The sequence below is a fragment of the Vulpes vulpes genome, chromosome 16, assembly GCF_048418805.1.
Source record: "Vulpes vulpes isolate BD-2025 chromosome 16, VulVul3, whole genome shotgun sequence".
In the NCBI taxonomy this organism is placed as follows: domain Eukaryota; kingdom Metazoa; phylum Chordata; class Mammalia; order Carnivora; family Canidae; genus Vulpes; species Vulpes vulpes.
This window is the reverse complement of record NC_132795.1, coordinates 50,091,740-50,114,279: the sequence shown is the minus strand read 5'-3', so window position 1 is coordinate 50,114,279 and position 22,540 is coordinate 50,091,740. Positions and strand designations below refer to the sequence as shown.

Genomic DNA, 22,540 nt, shown 5'->3' with positions numbered 1-22,540 from the left:
CCAGCTCCCCGCCAGACCCCTAGACGACCTCCGCGCCCACGCCCGCGGCCAGCGCGTCTGCAGGGAGCCCTAGAAGCGGACGCCGGCCCCGCCCCCGGCCGGCGCGCGCAGCCGCAGCAGCGAGCCCGAGCAGGGGTGCGCGCGCAGGACGCGTGGGCGGGGCCTCGGGAGCGGAAGCCCGGGCGGACGGGAGGGCCGTGCGCGAACGCACGTGTCCGGCCGGGCAGCGTCTGCGTCGTCGTCGCCGCGGCGGCGGGGGCGGGACTTCCGGCGCGGCGCGGAAGCGGCGGCTGAGGTTGCGGGAGGTTGGCGGCGAGCGGATGCAGGCGGCGCGGCACGTCGTGTGCGCCCTGTCCGGCGGGGTGGACAGCGCCGTGGCCGCGCTGCTGCTGAGGCGGAGAGGTGAGCGGCCCCTCCTCGGGGCCTGCGGCCGCGCCCGGCTCCCCGGGCCGTGCAGGGGGCGCCCCGGCCTTGGGGCTGCGACGACCTGCGGCCTGAGTGACGGCGGCGTCCGCGCGGACCCGGGGGCGGTCCTGGTCCTGCCGGGCCCCGCGGCGAGAAGCGCCCGGAATGTCCGCGCGCTGCCTGCCCCCCGAGCCCCGGCGCCCTGCACACAGAGCTGAAGGCAGGCGCTAAACCACTGAGCCACCCAGGGATCCCGGATTTTACTCATTCATGAGACAGAGAGAGAGAGGCAGGGGCACAGGCAGAGGGAGAAGCAGGCTCCATGCAGGGAGCCCGATGCGGGACTCGATCCCGGGTCCCCAGGATCACGCCCTGGGCTGAAGGCGGCGCCAAACCGCTGCGCCATCGGGGCTGCCCAGAAGAGTGGATTTCTAAAGCCACATGTGGGGTTCTCTCTCCTGCAAGCACTGGTTTAGCTCCCGTTCTGTGCAGGGCACTGGGACAGAGGGTTTAACTCTGAACCTCTGGGCTTTGGAGTACTGACTTAAAACCTCTTAGTCAGATATCTTGGTTTTTGTTACATCGAGGCTACACATGAAGAAACATTAAAAAACATTTCTCCTGGAGATCCCTGGGTGGCTCAGCGGTTTGGCGCCTGCCTTTGGCCCAGGGCGCGATCCTGGGGTCCCCGGATCGAGTCCCGGGTCGGGCTCCCTGCAGGGAGCCTGCTTCTCCCTCTGCCTGTGTCTCTGCCTCTCTCTCTCTCTCTCTGTGTCTCTCTAACATGAATAAATAAATAAATAAAATCTTAAAAAAAAAAAAAAAACATTTCTCCTGCAGGGTAGGCACCTGAGTAGTCCTCTAAGATGATGCAAAGTTAAGAGCTGGTCCTGCTGGTATTTGGTTGGCTACTTTGTTAGAAGAGGGAAAAGGTGCCTGTATGGCTCAATCTATCAGGGATCTGGCTTCAGCAGAGGCCATGTTCCCGGGGTCCTGGGACTGAGCCCCACATCGGGCTCCCTGCTCAGCTGGGGGAGTCCGCTTCTCTTTCTCCCCTCGCTTGTGCGTGTACTCGCTCTCAAATAAGCAAACTCTTTTTTTAAAAAAGAAGAAAAAAATAGATCAAGAGATACATAGTATTGCTTTTGTAATAAAATAGTCCAGATTTTAAATGTCTTCTTGTGTGATGACTTAAGAGTCTATGTTGTAGATGATGACTGGCAACAACTTTTGAAATTCGTTTACTTTTCCCATAACTGAATGGTGGTTTTTGTTTGCTTTGAAAAGTGTTGACTTCCTGGTCTTCTGTCAGCACTCCTTTGCAGAGCCTCTCCTGTGTGCTAGGCGTTGTGCAGACACGGGGCAGGGACACAAAGATGAAAACACGCCTTCTAGCTCACCTGGGGGACGCGGGCAAACAGTTGCCATCCAGCAGTGCACCACGATGACGGAGGTGTTTACAGAGCGCTGTGGGAGCTTAGGGAGGGAGCCTCTGGGCCCATCGGCCGGCCCCCGAGTCCGGTGGCTGGCACGGAGATGGGAGTCACTCCAAAGGCCACATAGCAATGCAGGCACTGCCGGGAGAACCCGCGGATGGTGGTGCCGAGTGGGGCGTGTCCGGGAGCTCCTGGGAGCTCAGGAACTCCTGCCTTTTCATCCTGGGCTGATTATGGACTCTGATTGATGCCTGCTGTCTCCCCCAGGCTACCAAGTGACAGGGGTATTCATGAAGAACTGGGACTCGCTGGATGAACACGGAGTTTGCACTGCTGACAGAGACTGTGAAGATGCCTACAGGGTCTGCCAGATTCTAGACATCCCGTTCCATCAGGTGTCCTATGTGAAGGAGTACTGGAATGACGTGTTCAGGTGGGTCCCGTTCAGAGGCGCAGAAGGCTTCCTGGTGGCCTGTGCCGCCTTTCCAAGGGAGGGACTGCCATGGCGGCCAGGCAAGTGACATGCAGCCCAGGCTGTTGGCCGTGATGCCAGAGACCGCGTATGGGAGGACCCAGAGTACCCGGCCTCTTATTTATTGTGCCACCTGCTTGAAGTCTCTTTAACAGTTTATGAGCAGCCTTGAATTGTTTCTGCTGCTAACTTAGGGTGGGAGAGCTAAGGCCAGGTCTTCCCTGACCACACAGCAGTAATGCCTGTGCAGGTCAGCAGATAGGGGCTTCTGGGGAAAAGAATGAGGTGATCCACTCCCCGCACGCCTCAGGAAAACACGAAACGCAAAGACTTTAAAAACCTGACATAATACTAACGGTGACCTCTAAGTGCTTGCTCTGTACTGGCACAGTGCATTTGGGGACATAAAGGTGGATAAGCTATGGCTCCATTCTGTAGGGGTTTGCAGCCTGGCCGGGAGGAGCACGTTTCCTTCAAAAGAGGTAACTAGGGAGCGGCGTGTGGGAAGTACCAGTGACTTCATGAAAATGCTGCAGTTCGGAGGAGAGAGAAATGTGTCATATGGAGCAGACTTCCTGACGGAAGGCTTCATGGAAGAGGTGAGGTTTGATCTGCTCTTGAGAATAACAGTGAAGTAGAGAGGGTTTCCGTTCATTCTGATGGAGGCTCTCGGGTCTCACTTGGAAGCTGTGCTGTGGGGCCTGGTGACTGACGAGAGTGAGTGTAGGAGGCAGGAGAGAGATAGTCAGGGAGAGCTTCACCATCAAATCTGGGTGGGTGGGAAAAGCTACTTTGGGGGTTCCTTTGAGTACTGCAAGGTTTAAGGTGATAGCAAGAAATCCAGGTGAATTTAAACCTCACCCTTGACTACGAGGTTTGGCAAGTATGCGAGTGAATGTGATCTTTTGGAGGTTGACTCACATTTAACTGAGCCCGGGTGGGCTTTGACCAGTCTGCCCTCTGCCCTAGTTTCATCCTGGTCGCCCGTGGGGAGAGTTGGGATTGTGCTCCGTGATCTCATCGTTCCGAACGCTCCCTGCTCTGATAGCACTCTCTAGCTCAGAGATTTCTGAATTCTTCTGTTCAAGGCCCATTTGGCCTTCAGGGCTCAGAGTGCAGATGTTCTTCCCTCTTGCTGTCTCCCTGGTGGGGTGCAGGCAGGGTTTGTCCCCTCGCCGAGCAGGCTGTGCTCTGTGGTTTTTACTGATGCCACTGACCTGTCTTCCGTGAAGCGGTTTGGGAAATGGTTAATATGATTTTCATCAGCCAGTGGAAACGTTCAGCCTCTTTCATGTTCATTCAGCACTTCTTAGAAAATGTTCTGGTGGCTGTGAACACACAGCGAGAGTAAAGCCTGGATTCTCATGAACCTCTTGACAACTTTCTGACAGTTAAACAATTGAAATAAGGAGCCATACAAGTTTCCTCCCTTTCTGAGAGGATTGAGAAGTGGTAGGAACACAGTTTGGCATTGCCTGCTGGAGTTGAAGCTGCACATGTGGCCTATGACTCCGTGTACATTCACCCTCTCAATCAGCGTCAGCATTGTTGTTTGTAACCATTGTAGAGCAAAAAGCTTTAGGTTCAATGAAAATGATCACAGATACTCAAAATACATCCTTTAACTTTTGCTTTTTAAAAGATTTTATTTTGGGATCCCTGGGTGGCTCAGTGGTTTAGCACCTGCCTTTGGTCCAGGGCATGATCCTGGGGTCCCGGGAGCGAGTCCCACATCAGGCTCCCTGTATGGAGCCTGCTTCTCCCTCTGCCTGTGTCTATGCCCCTCTCTTTTTCTCTCTCTCTCTCTCATAAATAAATAAAATCTTTTTAAAAAATAAAATAAAATATTTTATTTTTAAGTGATCTGTACACCCAATGCAAAGCTTAAACCCCTGACCCTAAGATTGAGAGTTGCATGCTCCTCCAACTGAGCCAGCTGGGCACCCCTCACCCGTTAATACTCACTTTAAACTCCTGGAACAGACACCATAATCCTCCTAAAGTGGATTCTGAGACCATGAACTTGCTGCCGAGCCATCCTCCTCCCATGTCTAGTCATTCAGCCTGTTAGAGCAGGGGTCCAGTACACTAGGATGCTTGGTGTCCTGGAAGCTGGTCCTCAGAGGTATGCCAGTCACATTGGAGAAGTATTTGCTGGCATTTATTTGCCCACAGCCCTGGGTCCCTAGGCCAGGAATGTGGAATGGCTAATACAGCCCCAAATTGCAGCTCTGGATCATTGTATTCCTGCTCTCACTCCAGCATGCTCTTCACCCACGACTTCCTCTGTTGATGAAGTCAGGGGAGGCTGGAGTTGAGTCAGTCCCATCCCCTCCCTACACATCCTGTGAGCCTTTGGGGAGACGGAATGGTTGCTGAGTCTGAGTGGCAGGTGAGCTTTATATCCAGGTCTGTACATTATTATAGATTTTGGTGGAAAGTGGCTGGCTTTACACAAATGCTTGATGAAAACACTGACAGTGGCTGTTTCTTGAAGCTCTCCTATTTTACAGAAAATTATAGTTTTGATAAGACAAGTAGAAACTAAGTAATTTAACCAATATAGTTTTAAAGATTTTATTTATTTGATGGGGATCCCTGGGTGGCTCAGCGGTTTAGTGCCTGCCTTTGGCCCAGAGCGTGATCCTGGAGTCCCGGGATCGAGTCCCGCATTGGGCTCCCTGCGTGGAGCCTGCTTTTCCCTCTGCCTGTGTCTCTGCCCCTCTCTCTCTCTCTTTCTCTCTCTCTCTCTCTGTCTCTCATGAACAAATAAATAAATAAAATATTTTTTTTTTAAAAAAAGCGTGAGCTCACATGGGGTAGGGGGAGGGGCAGAGGGAGAGAGAGAATCCCAGCCAGACTGTGTTCTGCTGACCCTGATGTGGGGTTCAATCCTACGAGTCTGAGATCATGACCTGAGCTAGAATCAAGAGCTGGGCACTCAACTGACTGAGCCGCCCAGGTGCCCCTACAGATTTATTTTTTTGAGGAATGTTTCACACTTAGAAATGAAAATCTTTTTTTCTATTCCAGTGATTTTTTAAGTGAATATGAAAAAGGAAGGACTCCCAATCCTGACATAGTCTGCAACAAGCACATCAAATTCAGTTGTTTTTTCCATTATGCCGTGGATAATCTCGGTAAGTTGTTCTGCTATTTCCATTTAATCTTTTTAAAATCATAAGGTTTTCAGAGATAGCCAGGAGCCAAGTTCTCATAAATAGTTTCATCTTCAGAAGGAAAGGAAGTAGTGAAAACCATAATCTGTATTTCTTTGAGTAAGAAAGGACTTTCTGGCAATATGCAAATGACAGGGTCACAGGGAGGAGGGAGTGTCTTCATCATGGACCTCACAGGTGTGGGGACTGTGTTGTAGGTTCAGAGCACCAAACGTCCTGAGGAAACGCAGGGGTCACGGGCAGAGAGCCGAATATTGGGGCCACCGGACCTTGCCTGCAGGTCCAGCTTTGCTCGAGCAGCTCCATTTCCGGCATAGTTATACTTAGCGGAGATTTCACGAGCCCTATTTAGAGCTCAGGAAAGTCGGCGTTTGTTTCTTGCTAGTAGTCCTCCTTTTGGCTAGTCCTCCTGAGACTTTTTATCTTGTTTCCAGGGTGGCTTTCTGCTCTGCCCTGAGAACAAGTGTGTGTCTGTGTCTTATTCTGAATTCTGGGCTTCTCTTTCCCTGGATTTGAAGCCACATTTTAGTGTTTTGCTTTTTTTAGATTTTATTTATTTGACAGAGCAGAGTGAGAGAGAGAGCATGAGTTGGGGGGCAGAGGGAGAGGGAGGGAGATGTAGACTCCCCACTGAGCAGGAAGCCCCGATGCGGGGCTGGATCCCAGGACCCCGGGGTCATGACCTAAACCACCCAGGCATCCCTTAGTGGTCTATTCGGAAAGCCCATTGAGGCCCTGCTACCTGCAGACAACTGGCCTGCAGACTTTGTTCTGATGGTTCTCCTTCCTCTTCTCCATATGCCCATAGGGGCATCCTTGTTCCTTTGTGTGGCCACGTTGCTCGCTTGGGCTGCCTGTGGTGTCCACTGCTGCGCTGCCATAAAGCCTGCAAGCTGACTTCTGTGCCCTGTCGTCTCCAAAATTCTGGATTCTGGCCTTTCTGTTGCTTCTGTCTCGTGCGGCTCACCCTGCCTTGTCTGGCCACGTGCCCAGAGGTATTAATGTGACTGTCCATTGCCAGTGGTGCAGTAGTGTCCTGTCAGCACTGCCACCGTGGCCTAGGCAGGCCCACAGCAGGCTTGCAGACCCAGCACACAGGGCCCTGCAGGTAAAGAGGTGACAAGACCCTGCTTCACAGGCCACAGTGAAACCTGCGCAACAAAGGCTCCAGAAGTCTGGATGCATTTGAATGACTTAATAGCAGAACTGAACATGAGTAGAGGTGATTCTGAGTTTGCTGACTAGGTTCAATAATCTATCCTTATCTGAGATGGGTCTGGGGCTTCAGCTGCCTACAGTCTGGTGTCCCCTGATGGTTGGGGGTGTCAGGAAACACAGGTGTCTGCCCTGGTGGGCCATGTCAGGGGGCTTGTGTTATCTCATTTATTCGGGAAGGGGGTGACAGGTTCATATGAGTAGTTCTTGAAGGAAGTAGATTCAGTGAGGTCCCAAATGTGCTTTCTCAGGTAGTCCATATACAACAGTTAATTTTTCTTTTTTTTAAATCTATCACTAAGAATTTGCCTCAGGGCAGGGAATGCAGGATGGCAAACTGGAGAGCCCGGTCCTGTGCAGAGGTGGTTTCTGCTTGTTCTAGTTGTAGCTGATGGCTTCCACGTCAGACCAGTATTACTAGAACTTCCCTTTTTTTTTTTTTTTTTTTTTTTACTTATTTTTTATTTTTTAAATTATTTTATTTATTTATTCGTAGAGACACAGAGAGAGAGAGACAGAGTCACAGGCAGAGGGATAAGCAGGCTCCATGCAGAGAGCCTGACGGACTCGATCCAGGGTCTCCAGGATCACTCCCTGGGCTGCAGACGGTGCTAAACCGCTGCGCCACCGGGGCTGCCCCCCTTTTTTCTTAATAGGTAAAATGTTTATTTACTTATTTTTTTAAGTAAGCCTCTGTGTCCAGCATGGGGCTCGAACTCATGACCCCTGAGATCAGGGCCTGCACCCTCTCTGACTGACCTGGCCAGGCGCCCTCAACGGTTAATTCTCATTGCTTCTTTTGTCTTACTCTGAGCTGGTCTAGTCAGAGAGGCAGGGACTCAGTTTGCTGCCCCCTCCCTAAAAAAGTCTTTTGTGATACTGAATATCTGGAATGTTCACAAAAAAGATTATGAACTGATTGTGCCTTGGTAGGTTATTTCGCTTTTTTGTGTAATGTGGAGAGAAGAAATGGAATATGCTGCATGGTCCTTCACTGCGGTGAAAATTAAAACTACCACAGAGTGAAAATAGGGAGACACGTCTGTCATTTCAATTCCCAGAATCAAAGGAATGGGCTTTTCCCTATTCTTAACCTTTTTCTGTACGTTAAATAAAATGGGATCATAGTATTACTTACTTTTTTCCCTACTTAACAATGTCATGAAAAATTTATCCTCATAAGTGATGCTGTTCTTAATGGCAATGGCATTTTAACTTCATATTCTCCTGGAGTTGAACATTTTGGTGTTTTCAATTTTCCAAGTCTTTGTGTGCATATCTGTGTTTCTAAGCTAGAGTCAAGGAGCAGATAGATACTAACTTTTGAAAGGTTGGTATAGTTGGAGTGAAACCTTGTAGCAAGGTTGTATCCATGTAAGTGGAGAGTTCAAGGCCACTTGTAGACCAGAATGTCTGGGGCAGGGTGGTCTCTGCGCTCTGGCTCCCCTGTTTGAGTGGAAGGTGGACCATCGGTGGAGACAGTCCAGCTCAAGGCTAGGTGTCTGCACGTTCCTGAGACACCCGAGCCCGAGGTGGCCATGGCCAGCAAATGTGAGTCTCAAGTTTGATCTTGTGTTTTTAAAAACTTCCCAGGAGCAGATGCTGTCGCCACAGGTCACTATGCCAGAACCTCACTGGAAGATGAGGAAGTCTTTCAGCAGAAGCACATTAAGAAGCCAGAAGGGCTTTTCAGAAATCGATTTGAAGTTAGAAACGGTAAGTGAACGTGCCTGGGTCAGACCTTAGTGCACAGAGGAACTTAACTTTGAAGCGTGGCAGTGGGTCATCATCCCAGCACACCTGTTGGGTCTTAATGTGTTCCAGACCAGCTTGCTGGTTTCGAAAAGCACAGTTACCAGGAGGGCCATCTCCCCGTGGAGCCTGGGGCCGGGCACCAGGGGTAGTGCTGGTTGGACGCCTGGCTGAGGCCTGGCTGGAACCTGCATCTGTGGTTTATTACCCAGGTCTTTTCACCCTGCGGGTGGCTCGAAGATTCCCATGATATTTGAGGAAGTACGTGTTGATTGTTGGAGGACTCAGAGGCCCTGTCACTTACCATCAGGTTCTCGAGGGCTCAAGACTAAGTGTGCGTACTTCAGTGTGACCCAGGTGCTGGGGCCTGCCTGACATTCAGGCCTGGTGGAAGATGTGTTTGCAGAGATTGTGTACACAAATCGGGTTTATTATCATTGGACGGAGCCAGGTTTCACCTTTCTAGAAGAATGCCCAGCTGTCATCAGGGATGCTGCTGGCTGGTCCTGATGTACACTCGTGTGTAGAAAAGAGGAATTCATGTCATTGCAAAGGGAGAGACAGAACAGGATCAGAGCCACGCTTGAGCAAGAAGATTCCTTCGTTGTGGGATTGCTGAAGGGCTGGCATTTTCAGTGTGGCCTGCTGCCTGCCTGCCTTGCAGCACCTGCCCTCTTTCCCCAAAGCCCAGGCACTTGGCCCCTCTGAGAGCAGAGCTGGGTTTGCTTGTCTAGCTGGCAGGTGAGGGGACCAAGGCAGGGAGCCATTGACTGGGGGGCCTGGGGCAGCAGAGCTGGATCTCCGCCCAGGTCCATCCAGCTCTACAGTTGTGCTCTTTCTGTGTGCCCGGCCCCGGGCCCATTCTGTCCTGCGTGGCACCGAGCTGGTAGGAAGGCCGCAGCGATCATGTGGTAGTCTGCTGTGTTGTGTGAGCCCTGAGGGGGCTGGTGGGTGCTTGGCTGCCCTGGTTTTGTCCTAATCCCTCCCCCATTCACAGCAGAGGGTGTGCAGATGACCTTCCCGACTTGAATGCAGACAGGGATAGCACTCCCTCCCTTGTTGGGAGGGTCTCCCTCTGCTGCCTGTAGCCACTGTGCCTGCTGCCAGGGCCTCCAATCCATACAAGAGAGAGGACAGGTTTCCTTGGCGCCCCCTCTCCGTTACTCCAGAGGCCACCTTTCACACCCCTAGGCACCACTCTCCCCAGAATCGTCTCTGTTGGGAAGAACGCAAAGGCCTGCTGCTTGGGAACTCCACAGCACAATTCACCAAGTAAACATGGACTTAAGGGTCCTGAGTAGCCAAAGGAATTATTTCCATATTGAATAGACATTTTTTCTTATCTCCTAGAAAATGGTTTGCCTTCCAGACCTGTCTGGACCTTTATGTGAGGCCTTGGGCGCTCTGAAACTTCTCTGATTGCTTTGACGTGTGTTTTGTTGAGTAATTTTAATGTGGCGTTGTTGTAATAATACAAGCGTGTCTTTGTCCTCAGCGTGTTTTCTAGGCACACAGGAGCTTTTTATTTAATTCTTAGTTGCCCTGGAGACCTGGACTGGAGCCTCTTGGTCTGTGCCTGGGTCCGGGTCCTGGGGCAGAGTGCACACGGGGGCTGAGCACACGGGGCAGCAGAGAGCCCGGCCTGGGTTGGTCGGCCCCCAGAGCCAGCGCTCCTGGGCCCAGGCCTGGCGAGGATGAGGCCTCACTGCGCAAAGTGGGCACAATGCTGGCCTGACTGCAGATGGATTGCAAGGGTGCGTGAATGGAGTCCTTGGCACTGGCACATCCTCCTGTGTTTCTTTCTGTGTTTAGGATTGCTGGCCTCCTTTTTAAAAAATAGATTTGGAGTCTGTTTTAAATGACTGGGAACCGTGAGGAGAACCCAGCAGCTCCGGGTGTCCTGAGGCCTCTGTGCACAGCCTGACCGGGCTTCCTTCTGAAACAAAAAGCAGCCCTGGGTAGACGAGTCTTGCCTGCCTGGTGACTGGCTGGCTGGCTGGCTGGCTGGTTGTCATATTTTGACTGCTCGTGTTGCTCTGCACATAGCACGTTTTGGACCAGGACTTAGACCCCAGGTGCACCGTTCTCTTGAGCCTCCTCACTGATCTCAACCTTAGTGTCCTCGTCTGTAAAATGGGGATAATCGAACCGCCCACGGCTAAAGTGAGAATCACATTTGAGGTCCCAGGTGGAGAATGTGCCCTCCACAGAGCCTGTGTTCTCCCCGTGACCATGCCAGGCCGACAGGCACATGTGTAGTGCCCCAAGGGTGATGTGCAGCGGCCTCTCCCAGCATTGCATCTGGTCTTGAGAATTCGTGTAGCTTTCCCTGCTTTTCCTTTCGTGTAGCGTGAGTGTGTGAGCAAGCGTGAGCAGCCTGGTGCTTGCATCGTGGCAGTCCTGGCACAGGCCAGGCAGGTCCGATGTGGCCCAGCGGTGGTGCCGGGCCTCTGATGGTGTCACGGGCTCAAGGTCAGGGACACCTCTGCGCTGTGGCCTTAGCCAGAGGCGGTTCTGTATGGTGCAGGGTGTCGAGAGGTCGTGGAGGAGCTTCTGGCAAATGTCCACACACCTCTGAACAGAACCCGCTTGCTTGGGAAAGGAAACAGCTCAGAGGTGCTGAGGCTGGAGCTGGGCCTGGGGCGGTGGGGGGGCGTGGGGAGCAGCACGGCTGACCCCCCTCCGTCCCCTTCCTGGGGTTCTCTGGGGGTCCTCTCGTCCTGCTTTCTCCCGCCCGGCTGTGTGTGTCTCAGGCCTGTGTCACATCACCTCTACGCGCAGGGCTGTGCGCTGTTTGATCGGTGAGATACCGTAACCCGAGTGGGAACTGGAATAAATTTCCCGATCACGTAAAATTATTCTTAATGGCCGATCAATTCGGGGTGGGACCTTTTCTCCCCTCAAGCATGGGTGTTGTTTGTTTTCCTGGCGGTCTGCTTTTAAGTATTGATTTCTGCTTCTGACAGACCGGGGGTAATCTAATGGAAAGACGTGATTCAGAGCCAAGTGCCATTATGTTTATTCCCGCAACGTCTTCTGTTCTTTACTCTTGGCAGCGGTAAAACTTCTTCAAGCAGCTGACAGCTTTAAAGACCAGACCTTCTTTCTCAGCCAGGTTTCCCAAGATGCTCTGCGAAGAACCCTCTTCCCTCTGGGGGGGCTAACGAAAGATTTTGTCAAGAAAATAGCTGCTGAGAATAGACTCCATCACGTGCTTCAGAAGAAGGAGGTAGGACCAAAGTGAGGTACACTTGCCGCGCCGTGGCCACGGTCTGTGGAGACGTGGTACCCTGGCCGGGTGCTTCCTCCCCAGGATGCAACATCAGGTCACACCCGGGGCACATGCGCTGTAGGAGATGCACTCGACTTCTCCCTTCTGTCTCCCTGGCCCCACTCTGGGTGGGCAGCTTTCACAGCAGCCTGGCTGGCTCATTGGAGTGCTCTTGGCCCAGCCTGCCAGGGGAAGGCAGGGCATTGGGGACCGGGCCCCAAGACGCCCTGATCTCAGGCTCTGTCACTACTCTCACGCAGATCTGCCATTTTCACGCACTCATCTAGCCTCTCCTCTTCGAGGGCCTTCCTGTACTGGGGGCTGTGCTGGCCCCTGAGGATAGGGTGAGGAGCACATGGTTCCCTCGGTCCTGCCTTAATGGAGCTCACAGGAAAGGGAGACAGACATGAAACATGTCATGGGGAAATTAGAACATGTGTAGGAGATGCCAGTGAACTCTAACTAGATCAGCCTAGACCCTAAGACAGGCTCCGAGGAATTAACATTTAATTCAACCTGAGACCTCGGGATGATAAGATTTAGTGTCACCGAGAGGATTGTGGGGAGATAGTTCTGATAGTGGGAAGAGCGTGTGCAAAGGCCCAGAGGCAAGGAGAGCCTGGGCATTGGAACGACAGTGAAGCCAGTGTGGCAGACGTCTAGTGCTAGGAGATGGTCCTGGTGTGCTCGGTCTGGTCAGGCCACCTCGGGTTGGGTCACCATTAGCTGAGGCTGCTGCTTTGTTTTTTGTCTTCCTGGGAATGAGCACGTGCTTTTCATTTTTTGTCTTCCTGGGAATGAGCACATGCTTTTCATCAGCAAGTCATTGTCCCCAAGAAAGATCTCCTTCCATGCATCCATTTACCCGTCATCTCTGTTCCTCTGTTTACCTGTTCGGTTTCTGGGTATGGTTCTGTGGTGGGGGTGAGGGAGCCACGTCTCAGACACAAGCAGAGAGCAGGTGAGAGAGCCATGTGACAGGAGCACACGTTCCTGCTTGTCTTCTGGGCTAGAGGAGATCACCTGGAGGGAGCCCTCTCTTTCCTCGGACCTTCCTGTGGATGCTTTGGCTTCTGGCCCGACTGGCCCCTGTCTCCTCCGTGGCTCACGAACAGTGGTCTGAAGGGCTTGCACAGCTGCAGCTCGCTCTCCTGGGCTGGCTGGGCTGACGGTCCTCAATGCAGGGACCACACCCAGCCGAGGTGGCCATGCTGTCACCCTGCTAGCTCACTCACCAGGTCCAGGCTTGGGGGCCTTAAGTAGCCCCTGGGAGTTTGAGATGTTCTGAAACCCCTCGAGGTCCGTTTGTGGGCATGGCTGATGTCTGTGGGTGCTGGCTGAGGAAAGCCAGGCCTGTATCCCAGGAGGCTCGGGGCAGGTGGCGAGGCCCGGGGAGGCCTGGGTGCTAGTTTTCATGCAGGAACCACCTGCCTCTTTCTTCACCTCACAGTCGATTTTCCTTTTGTTTCAGAGCATGGGCATCTGTTTTGTTGGTAAAAGAAATTTTGAAAATTTCATTCTTCAGGTAAGTATTTTTTGATGCAAAAGAATGGAGCCACGTTTCTGCTCTGGACTTGGATCGCTTAGTAAGGACATGCTTATCTTTTAGTATCTACAGCCTCGACCTGGTAAATTTATTTCTATTGAAGACAATAAAGTTCTGGGAACACACAAAGGTGAGACACAACCTCAGGATATTTCTCGTTATAAACTCCCTGAGTCGTGGGGCAAGTGTCAGCTCTGAACCCGCCTGTGTGCTGGGGCACAGGGGCACGAGGGAACATGGGGGCGGCTGGCTGCGAGTGTTATGTGTGGTCTCTGTGAAGCATTGCAGCTAATAAAGAGGGATGCCTTCCACTTCAGAAAGACGCTACCTAGTGATGTGTTGTGTCCCTGTAAATAGAATTATCTTCCGTGTAAAAAGAAAATATTAGAACAGAAAAGTCCACCCTGATGAGAGAAGCTCGTTTGATTGAATTCAGAGTGTGAACTTCCAGCTCTAGGACAAAGAAACGGATCAGAGGGTTTCCCCATAAGGCAGGGGTGTTGCCCTTGCACAGACAATTTGGGGAGCACTGTGAGTTTGCACTGGGTTGGTGTACGGAGGCTCCGATAGACAAGTCAGGCTCCGGCGTTCACAGCCTGACGGGAGGGCAGGTGTTGGGATCCTGGTGGTGGGTCTGTGCCCTCGGGGCATCCTCAGGGACTGGGGACCAGGTAGGGCTTGACCCAGATTGTGTCTGGCCTGCTGGAGGGACAGGGGCTGGTGCTCACACACAGACAGGGCCACAAGTGGTTCTTTGGAATCCCCCACCTGGTTTGGGCAGATGGCTCCTCTGTCCTATTGAGGGAGCTGGGCCGGGATGTCACGGGCTCCTGGGGAGCGAAGCGGAGAAGCCATGTGTTCCTGAGACAGAGGAGGTGACAGCCTTGCTGGGGACAGGCCTGCCGGCTGCTCCCAGCACCTCTGGCAGTCTGGCTCAGGGCACTGTGATCCCTCAGGTTGTTCCTGTCTGTACTAATGCCATTAGGGAGGGCAGGACTTAGCCATCTGGCCTTGTCATATTTGTTGCGGGGATGGGGATGTGCAGAGAAGCGGGGGCAGCCCAACGCCACGGCCCCAGTGTGGTTCATATGTTGGAGGGGCCAGTAGTGGACACTCAGCAGGCAGGGGCTCATGGGTTCGAGCAATGCCCAGTCCACGTTCTAAAGGAACTGTGCTGCTCCTGGTTTAGGTGGTCTGGCAGCTGGAATTGCTCCTTTTGGGGTGCAGGGGACAGCCTCACCTGGCCTGAACAAGGGATGGGACGAGCTCATTGGCTTGGCCAGGACTAATGCTCACGGCAGGAGAACACAGCCCCTCCTGGCTACCTCTCAGTGGTCGGCAGAGCCTCCTGACTGCTGCCCCTCATCCTGTCCTCCCCGTTAAGAGGGGTGTGGTGTTTGAGATGGAGCTGGTGCCAACCCACTGAGACACTGTATTCCCGTAGGTTGGTTCCTGTATACTTTGGGCCAGAGAGCCAAGATAGGTGGTCTCCGCGAGCCCTGGTATGTGGTGGAGAAGGACGGCACCAAGGGCGACGTGTTTGTGGTGAGTTGGGCTCGCCTTTTAGGCAGGTGACGGAGGTCTGTTTTTGGCAGAACCAGCAGTGTTTGTGAGACCAGGGAGGGCTGGTGAAGTCCTACAGAGCAGCAGTGATTGATGGACCATCCCTGCCTTTCCTCTGCGTCCTCCTGGGATTGGCCCAAGGTACCAGAAGGATTTTGTTGAAGGTACTTATCAGGGTCTTACTGTATGTTGGCCACACTGGTAATCGTGATGTTAATTGCTGGGAATACGGATTATTTTTCTGACTTTACAAAAGAGGCTGAAGGCCCTGTAGTGCTTAGGACAGGGCTTGCACATCATTGGCTCCTGCAAGTCATTGCTGAACAGTTGGAAGTGGCCGAGCCAGGGCCAAACTGGTTTGTGTGCCCCCGTGAGGCCCTGAACCACTGTGACCTAGGACACCATCCCTGGGCTCTAGAGCAGGGCTTCGCCAAGGTGGGGGAGTTTGCCCTGTACCCCGGGACACTTGGTGGTGTCCCTACAGTATCTGATGGGTGGAGGCCAGGGGTGCTGCTGACATCCCACAGGAGAGGAGAGCCCCTACTCCCTGACAGAATGATGTGGTCTCAGACCCGTCATACCAAGGTTGAGAGGCCCTGCCTTAAGAGAGCCGGGTGCCATCCCGTGCTCTGTCACAAAGCTGAAGGACCTTGTCTTAGACACAGGCAGTGAGGCCAGCAGACCCGGCCTGCTGATTCTGGGGCATGTCCTTCCAAGAAGAGCTGTAGGCATAACAGGGGTTGTGCTCATGCATGAATTAAAGTGATTTTAGTGTAAAATTTTAGTGGTCTCTTTTGCTCTGAGAAGACCAATATGTCATCAACTGACGTTTGTCCGCATGTGGGTATCCCTGGCTGGGGCCTGGGGACAGGAGCCTCAGAGGCAAATGGCCTCAGCACAGCCCCCTGGGAGCCGGCCCTGTCCCTTCCTCCCCAGCCACTCGGTGTTTGATGGGCTTCCTGCGGTGACCTTTCTGAGACAGGCCAGCTGCATGGTGGGCCCATGCCCTGCAGGTGGGGAGACTTGAGCCTGGAGCTCGTGGGCAGAGTGCTGACTGTGACGAGACACTTTCCCTCCTGTGCAGAGTGGGGACCAGAACGCTGGGGGATGGGCTGTCGCATTTCTGTGGCAGACACTGCAGTCAGCAGTGAGCATGCTGTTAGGGTTGCTACCAACGAAGCACGGTGGGCGGCTCGGGGTGGGGGCCCTTCTGCCACGGGCTTCGGGGTCCTGACCCGCGCGATCCGCTCCACAGGCCCCCCGGACAGACCACCCGGCTCTCTACAGGGACCTGCTCCGGACCAACCGCGTGCACTGGATCGCGGAGGAGCCGCCTGCCGCCCTGGTCCGGGACAAAATGATGGAGTGCCACTTCCGGTTCCGCCACCAGATGGCGCCAGGTGACTGAGTGGGAGGGTCCCTTCAGAGGAGCCCCAGTGTAGGAGCATCATTGGACTTGGGGCAGAATGTCCCCCTGGCTCGGATTGCATAACATATTCAGAACCCCCTCTTCACCTGCCTTCCCAAGGAGCCTGCGCTGGGTGGCTCTGAGGCCCAGAGTGGCCTCCCTGGTCAGCTCCAGAGGTGCAGGTGTGGCAGGCCGGGCAGCAGGTGGCGCTGAGCCCCCCATGGCCCCTGCCCCTAGCTTCCCAGAGAAGCTCTTGCCCCCGCTGCCTGGTGCTCCCCCTATCCCCGGGGGCTGGGCGTGTGAAACCTGGGACTGGCCATGCATGGAAAGGCCAGTGCCCCCTCCAAGGACCCCCCCCCTCTTCTACCCAGTGCCCTGTGTGTTGACCCTCAATCAAGACGGCACGGTGTGGGTGACAGCTGTGAAGGCTGTGCGGGCCCTGGCCCTGGGACAGGTGAGTGGGGCAAGCCCGGCCTCGTGCACAAGATGGGCTTCGGCACCTGCTCGGCTGTCCCTTGTCAGTGCCCGTGTGGCTGAGAGGGCTCTGGCCGGTGGGTTTCATGCCCGGGAGAGATAGCTGCCCTTCTCCCCACTGGAGCACCCGGTTCGCGGGGTGGGGGGCTGAGGGGTGGAGTGGGTGGGAGCCAAGCCAGCTCTGTGCCCAGCCTGCCCCTCCCAGCCGCACCAGTGATGCCTGGTCCTGCTTGGCTACTGGGAGGGCCTGGCTGCCCCGTCTTGGCCTGCCCTCCGCCACCCCCACCTCCCTCCAGCCCAGCAGCTACGGACCCGCATCCTGGCTGCTGGTGGGCCTGGCTGGGCCCCGCTGCTGTGACCTGGGCCTCTTTCCTTTTTAGTTTGCCGTCTTTTACAAAGGGGATGAGTGTCTGGGCAGTGGGAAGATCCTGCGCTTGGGGCCGTCTGCCTACGTACTCCAGAAGGGCAAGAGCAAGTCCAGAGTGGCCACCGAGGGCCCCAGCAACAGCCCAGGCAGCGGCCCAGGGCTGGGCCCTGCACTCTGATGGAGGCCGAGCTGCTGCTGAGCACCCGGGGGTCAGACGCGGAGTTGTGGAGCCTGGGCTGGAGGAGTTGGGGGGAGCTGGGCTGGCTCTGCCGCCCCAGTTCTATCCGGGCTGGCCAAGGTTCCAGAAAGCCTCCAGAGCCAGGGAGAGCCCTAGAGAGGCCAACCCTGTCTTCTCCAAGTTGGTGCTCTGGCCAGAAGGACTTACTGGCTAGGGTTGGGCCCTAAGTGCCCCATTTATAGTGTTGCTCTTTCATGCCTCAGGGAAGGTTTCCCACCTGCATGCACGCAGGGGGCCTGCAGAGGAGGCCTCGGGGACAACATCCAATAAAACCGTTGTCTGGGACAGAGTCTGACGGGGGTCTCCTGAGGGACGGAGGCCTCAGGCGCCAACGGGCAGGGACACAGCCCCCCCGTTCTCGCAGTGCCTCACCTGTGGCAGTCGGCGAGTGATGGTGGGACACTGCAGGTGCGCAATGGGGCACAGCCTCGGGGCCTCCTGCAGGCGGCTGCGCAGAGGCCACCCCTTGCCCACACAGTGCCCGGTGTCCTGGCTGCGGTCACATGGGAAACAGGAGGACTGAGGGGCTTCATCCCAGTGAGGAGGGGGCTGGTGGCCGGAGTGGGTGCCTCTGTCCCCTCCAGGGGGGCAGCTTACACACAGCCTCTCACGGCGGTGCAGACTGGAAGCATGAGGTCGGGGCGCTGGCGTGGTGGGCCAGACCCCCACTGTGGTTCGCAGACGGCCAGGAGGACAAAGGGTCTTAGGGGGCCTCTTCCAAGAACACAGTGCCGTTGGCCAGGGCTCCACCCTCGCGACCTCAGTGCCTCCCAGAGGCCACCTCTCTTCACACCATCACCCTGGAAATTTAGGGGTTCCCCATATGACCGTTGCTCAGACCACAGCCTGGGTGTGTGTGCTTGTGTATATTTTGTGGTGAGGGCGCAGGTCAGGCCAGGAGCCGCTTGGAGAATGAAGTTCGAGCCAGCTGTGCGGCATGGGCGGCACCCTTTGGTCTGTTTCAGGGTATTTTGCTCGCCGTGGAGTCCCGGCGTGACCATCCCTGGGTGTATGTGGCCACAGGGCTCTGCTGGGCAGCAGCCTGGCCTGCGGGGGGGGGGGGGGGGGGGGGGCGCGGTATGCAAAGTCCCGGGCTTTGCTTCTCCCTTGTCCTCAGTGCCGGCAGGCCGTGGGAGGGGTTGTCACCTGGGTCAGGCAGGAAATTGGCCTTTCCAGGGGAGGCAGTCCTTGCGCTCCACTGCCTCCAGCTCCCTGCCCTGAAGGTGGGGGCGGGCTGTGGTCGGCAGCCCCTCCAGGCTTTCTAATACTTTGCCCCGAGGGCCCAGCCACCTGCTCTGGGTGCTGGGACAGAGCTTGGGCTCCCATCTCTCACTAGCCTCACACCCAGCACATTCTTAGTGCTTCAGGGCCTCTGGGGGCTGGAAGTGTGGTTCTCTGTCACCTGGGGGTAGAATGTTCTAGACCAGAGTTAGCAACAGGGTTGCTAGAGGAGCACCTGGGAAGTTTGTCTCATGGGCCCCACCTTCAGGGCCTCCGGTGGTGACAGGGCTGGCCCTGGGTCTGGGTGCCAGTGACCTAAGCCCCCCCCCCCCCCAAAGGCAGGTCACAGGCCCCAGAGCGCTACAGTAGAGGGAGGGCTTCCCTGTGACCAGGAGGGAGGCTTGAAGGTTTTGGGCAGAAAATCCCTCTTGGGGACAGGCGGGTGGGAGGGAAGGGGAGACCAGGTGGGCTGTGGGGTTGGATACGGCCGCAGGGACAAGGGCTAGGTGTGGGAAGTCAGACTGGGGGGCAGGAGGGCTGGCTGATCAAGGCCTCTGTCCGAGGGGGTCCTGCTGTCAGGACGTGGTGCGCTTTGGAGCAGCCAGGGAGGGAGGCCGGCCTCGACCCGGTACCACAGCCCTGCGGCCTGGGCCAGGCTGTGCTGGTGGGCCTCGCCGCTGGCTTAGTGGGGCCTGGGCGGGGGTAGACAGGCTCTCCCAGTGATGATCAGGTGTGGGGGCCGCGCCCAGAGCAAAGCATCTGCCATCTACGCCATTCTAACAAGGGAGCGGTGCCAGCCCTGGAGCCGCAGCCCCTCCCTGTGGCCTGCTCCCCAGGCCAGTGCCCCGGGTCCCCCCCCCCCCCCAGCAGGAGGCTTCCGGGGCTAGAAGGGGTGGGGAGGGGCCAGCACATCCCAAGTCACATCTGGGGCCCCCGGGCCGTGATCTAGACACAGGAGGCGGCCCTGGGGGCACTCTGGCTGGGGGGCCAGCTGCCAGCGGAGGCAGAGCCCGAGCCACCCCCCCCCCGTCCCCCCGGGGCATAGAGAGCCTCCCCGGCCTCAGCCTCGGTGCCCACTCCCTGACTGGTGGCTGGGCCCCTTGCCCGGGAGGGAGCCGGGTGTCAGCCATGAGCCCTGCTGGGGAGGCCCCACAGTGCCCAGCCCACTCCGCACAGGGCCGACCTTGAGAACCAGCTGGAACCGCAGGGAGGAAGGGCAGCCAGCCCAGTGCCACCCACGGCCCCTGGGGAGAGCTGGGGGGCAGGGCACGAACCCCTCACCACCCTCCCTCCACATGCCCCCGGGGCCACTGGCCTGGAAGGTCACTGCTTCAGACTCAGCACTGCTTCAGACTTCAGACTCGTACACTGCACCAGACTCAGCAGCAGCCGTCTGGTCTCTCCATGGCCCTGTCCAGGCTGTACCCCCAGGTGGCCTTCGGGACACCCCAGGGAGGTCCGAGGGGCTGGGGCTGAGGAGTGGGACACATGTCCCCCTGCCATTTCCCAGAGGGGCACCCAGCTGCCAGGCCGCACCCCTCCCCGACGTCCCCTGATTGTGAGGGAAGGGCCTGCCGTGAGAGCGAGAGCCAGATCTTGGGAAACCCCAGACAGGGCCTGCCCATCCCGACCGTGACTGCGTCAGGAGAACGGATAGAAAGTTCCAGTACAGCTCCTTCCCTGGGCCTGTCCTCCGCCTGCTGTCTACAGCCCCTGCGCCGCTGGCTCCGGGAGGCAGGCGCGGAGAGGGAAGCAGCACAGCAGAAGCCGATTGAGAAATCTTAATTTATTGCAGACTCTTCTCTCGTGTTGTAATTCCAGTGTTCCGAACATTAATAAATAGACATTTGTTAAAAAAATCTCCAGTGTCTCATCTTTCATAAAGTCTTAAGTCACAAAAATATGTTTACACTTTTTCCTGTCTCAATAAAACTGACATGTTTTTTGGTAACAATTCTGATCAGATTGAGAGCCGCACCCCAAGGGGCAGGACCGAGCCGCGGGGGGCGCCGGGACCCCTTAGGAAAGGTCTGCTCAGGGTACAGGTGCTGGAAGAGGCTCCCCTGCCGTCAGGAGCCGCTCGTGGCTAAGGCACATTCATTCCAGCGTGTGGACCCCGGGGGTCGCTTCACCCGCGCTCGCGCGGCCTCCGAGCCCCGGGGGGAAATCTCCGCATCTTACTCCACCTCCATCCTGTTCTGTGGTTTCCCGTGTTTGGAAGCAGCTGCGCTAAAGATTTACTTGGGCTCTGATCTGAGTAACAAAGGCGACGCTGGCAGGAGCCGCGCCGCATCCTGGGCCCTGTCCCGCAGCCCCGGCCACTGTGCCAGCCGGCTGCAGTGGGACGGGCGCAGCCGCCACTCGCTGGAGCTTCCAAAGCCCGCCTGGGAACCACTGGGAAGCGTGGCGGGGCCTTTGTCGCTTTGCACAATTGGCCATTTGAAGCAAAATGAAGTAATTGGCCGGGCCCGGGGGTGAGGCCCCCCAGCCCCCACCCGAGTCTGAAAGGGCTGGAAAATTGGCAGGAAGGGATGTGACACGCCAAAGACTCACACCTCCTGAATCGGGGCCCGTGAGCGCGGCCGAATCCCACCGGGAACAGGAGCTGGGGCACATAACATGTCCCCACCTGCGGGACCGTGCGGACTGGGAAGGGGGCCAGGCGGTACCGCGGCGGAGAGCAGGAACGGGGGGGGGGGGGGGGGGGGGGACACCTGCAGCCCCCACCGGCCTCACTCCTCCGGTCCAGCCCCAGGCTGCCTGTCTCGGATCCAGCAGGTGGAGGCGGCCTGGCGCTCAGGGCGTGCGTCTCAGAAACCGGGCTGCGAACTCAGGCGGCAGCGCGGCGGGAGCCTCTCTTCCGGGACGACCTCGCCCCCGCGCATGCCCCACTGATCTGCTGGGACCCCAGTTGCCTCAGTGCACGCCACATTCAAGTACAACGGTGCAATCGTCCTCGTATAAAAAAAAGCACGAGCCCACCCCATGATCTCGTGGTATCGACAGCACGAACGCAAACCTACCCGGCTTCCCCTCCCCGCATCCCACACGAGGACACCGAGAAGCAGCTACACCTTTTCAACAAGAAAAGGGATTTGCTTTAAGACAAGAGATGTCTCCGCAAAGGGCCACGCGGGCCACCGACCGGGGCCTGTGCTACCGGGAGGCGCCCGCATGGCCGCGGGACCTCTGCAGCCTCTGCCTGGCACCCCCGAACCCCAGCAAGCTGGGCCTGGTGGTTTCGGGCCCAGCCAGCGCGCAGTCTTGGCTCTGTCTGCGGTCGGGATCGCGCTGAGCCGGCCCGGGAGTCCACGCTTCCTCGTGCCTATGGCCTTTGGCACTTGTCGCGGGTCAGCTGCGCCCCGAGCCCCCGGGGGCAGCCCAGGGCTTTGTGTCTGGACCGTGAGTCACACCAGTCACGGGGCTGCCACCACAGGAACCCCCACCACCGGCCCCTTGGGCTCCAAGGTCCAGGGGTGCATCGATGCAGCACAGAGGCCTGCCTGGCGGCGATGGGCTTGTCTCACGGTTTCCTGATGGTTCAGATTGAAGTCTCATTACTGCCTCTGTGCGTGGGAAGAAGCCGTCAGGCAGGCAGAGGTCAGCAAGGACACCCCCTGTGACGCGTGAAGCCAGCAGCTGGGCCGGGTTGGCGGTCACGCAACGCAGACCCCCCCACACTCAGGGGGCTCAGAGGGGGGCAGCTCACGTGTGGGCACAGCTATGCCACCCCAGGACGGGGCAGCCCTGGCCACCAGGACACCCAGGGCTGGGCCCACCCAGGCACCCGCACAGCCAGCCCTGCCGAGCACTGGGCATCAGGGTTAGCGACCCCACTCAGCTTTAAGAACCTTCTGGAAGACCTGGCTCCGACCCTCTGCTCCCCCCTGACTAGTCCATAGGACAGAGGAGCTGCGGGCAGAGGCCCACAGACTGCCCGGAGCCAAGACCGCACCCTGGTCCTGGGCGAGAGGGCCCAGAGCCTTGATGCCC

General features: G+C 56.6%; 2 protein-coding genes across 4 annotated transcripts in view; one reads left to right on the top strand and one right to left on the bottom strand.

Annotated features, from left to right (window-relative positions):
* Positions 1–254: 254 nt before the first annotated feature.
* Positions 255–17,611, top strand: TRMU (tRNA mitochondrial 2-thiouridylase). 3 transcript variants are annotated; one of them, XM_026019734.2, is made up of 12 exons: positions 293–402; positions 2,109–2,274; positions 2,752–2,912; positions 5,347–5,453; positions 8,301–8,423; positions 11,575–11,688; positions 13,202–13,255; positions 13,340–13,406; positions 14,721–14,821; positions 16,095–16,239; positions 16,619–16,701; positions 17,102–17,611. In XM_026019734.2, the coding sequence occupies exons 4-12, from the start codon at positions 5,436–5,438 to the stop codon at positions 17,264–17,266; spliced, it is 870 nt and encodes a 289-aa protein (XP_025875519.1). In that variant the 5' UTR covers positions 293–402; positions 2,109–2,274; positions 2,752–2,912; positions 5,347–5,435; the 3' UTR covers positions 17,267–17,611. The 3 variants fall into 3 exon arrangements, with proteins under 3 accessions (XP_025875517.2, XP_025875518.1, XP_025875519.1); XM_026019732.2 differs by lacking the exon at positions 2,752–2,912 and having other exon boundaries at positions 255–402; positions 11,516–11,688; XM_026019733.2 differs by lacking the exon at positions 2,752–2,912 and having other exon boundaries at positions 270–402.
* Positions 17,612–20,316: 2,705 nt separating this feature from the next.
* Positions 20,317–22,540, bottom strand: part of CELSR1 (cadherin EGF LAG seven-pass G-type receptor 1) — a 133,511-nt gene continuing 131,287 nt past the window's right edge. The window contains exon 35 of the mRNA XM_026019805.2: positions 20,317–22,113. Within this exon, the coding sequence (XP_025875590.2) occupies positions 22,089–22,113 (25 nt within the window). The 3' untranslated portion in view covers positions 20,317–22,088. The remainder of the gene's footprint in view (positions 22,114–22,540) is intronic.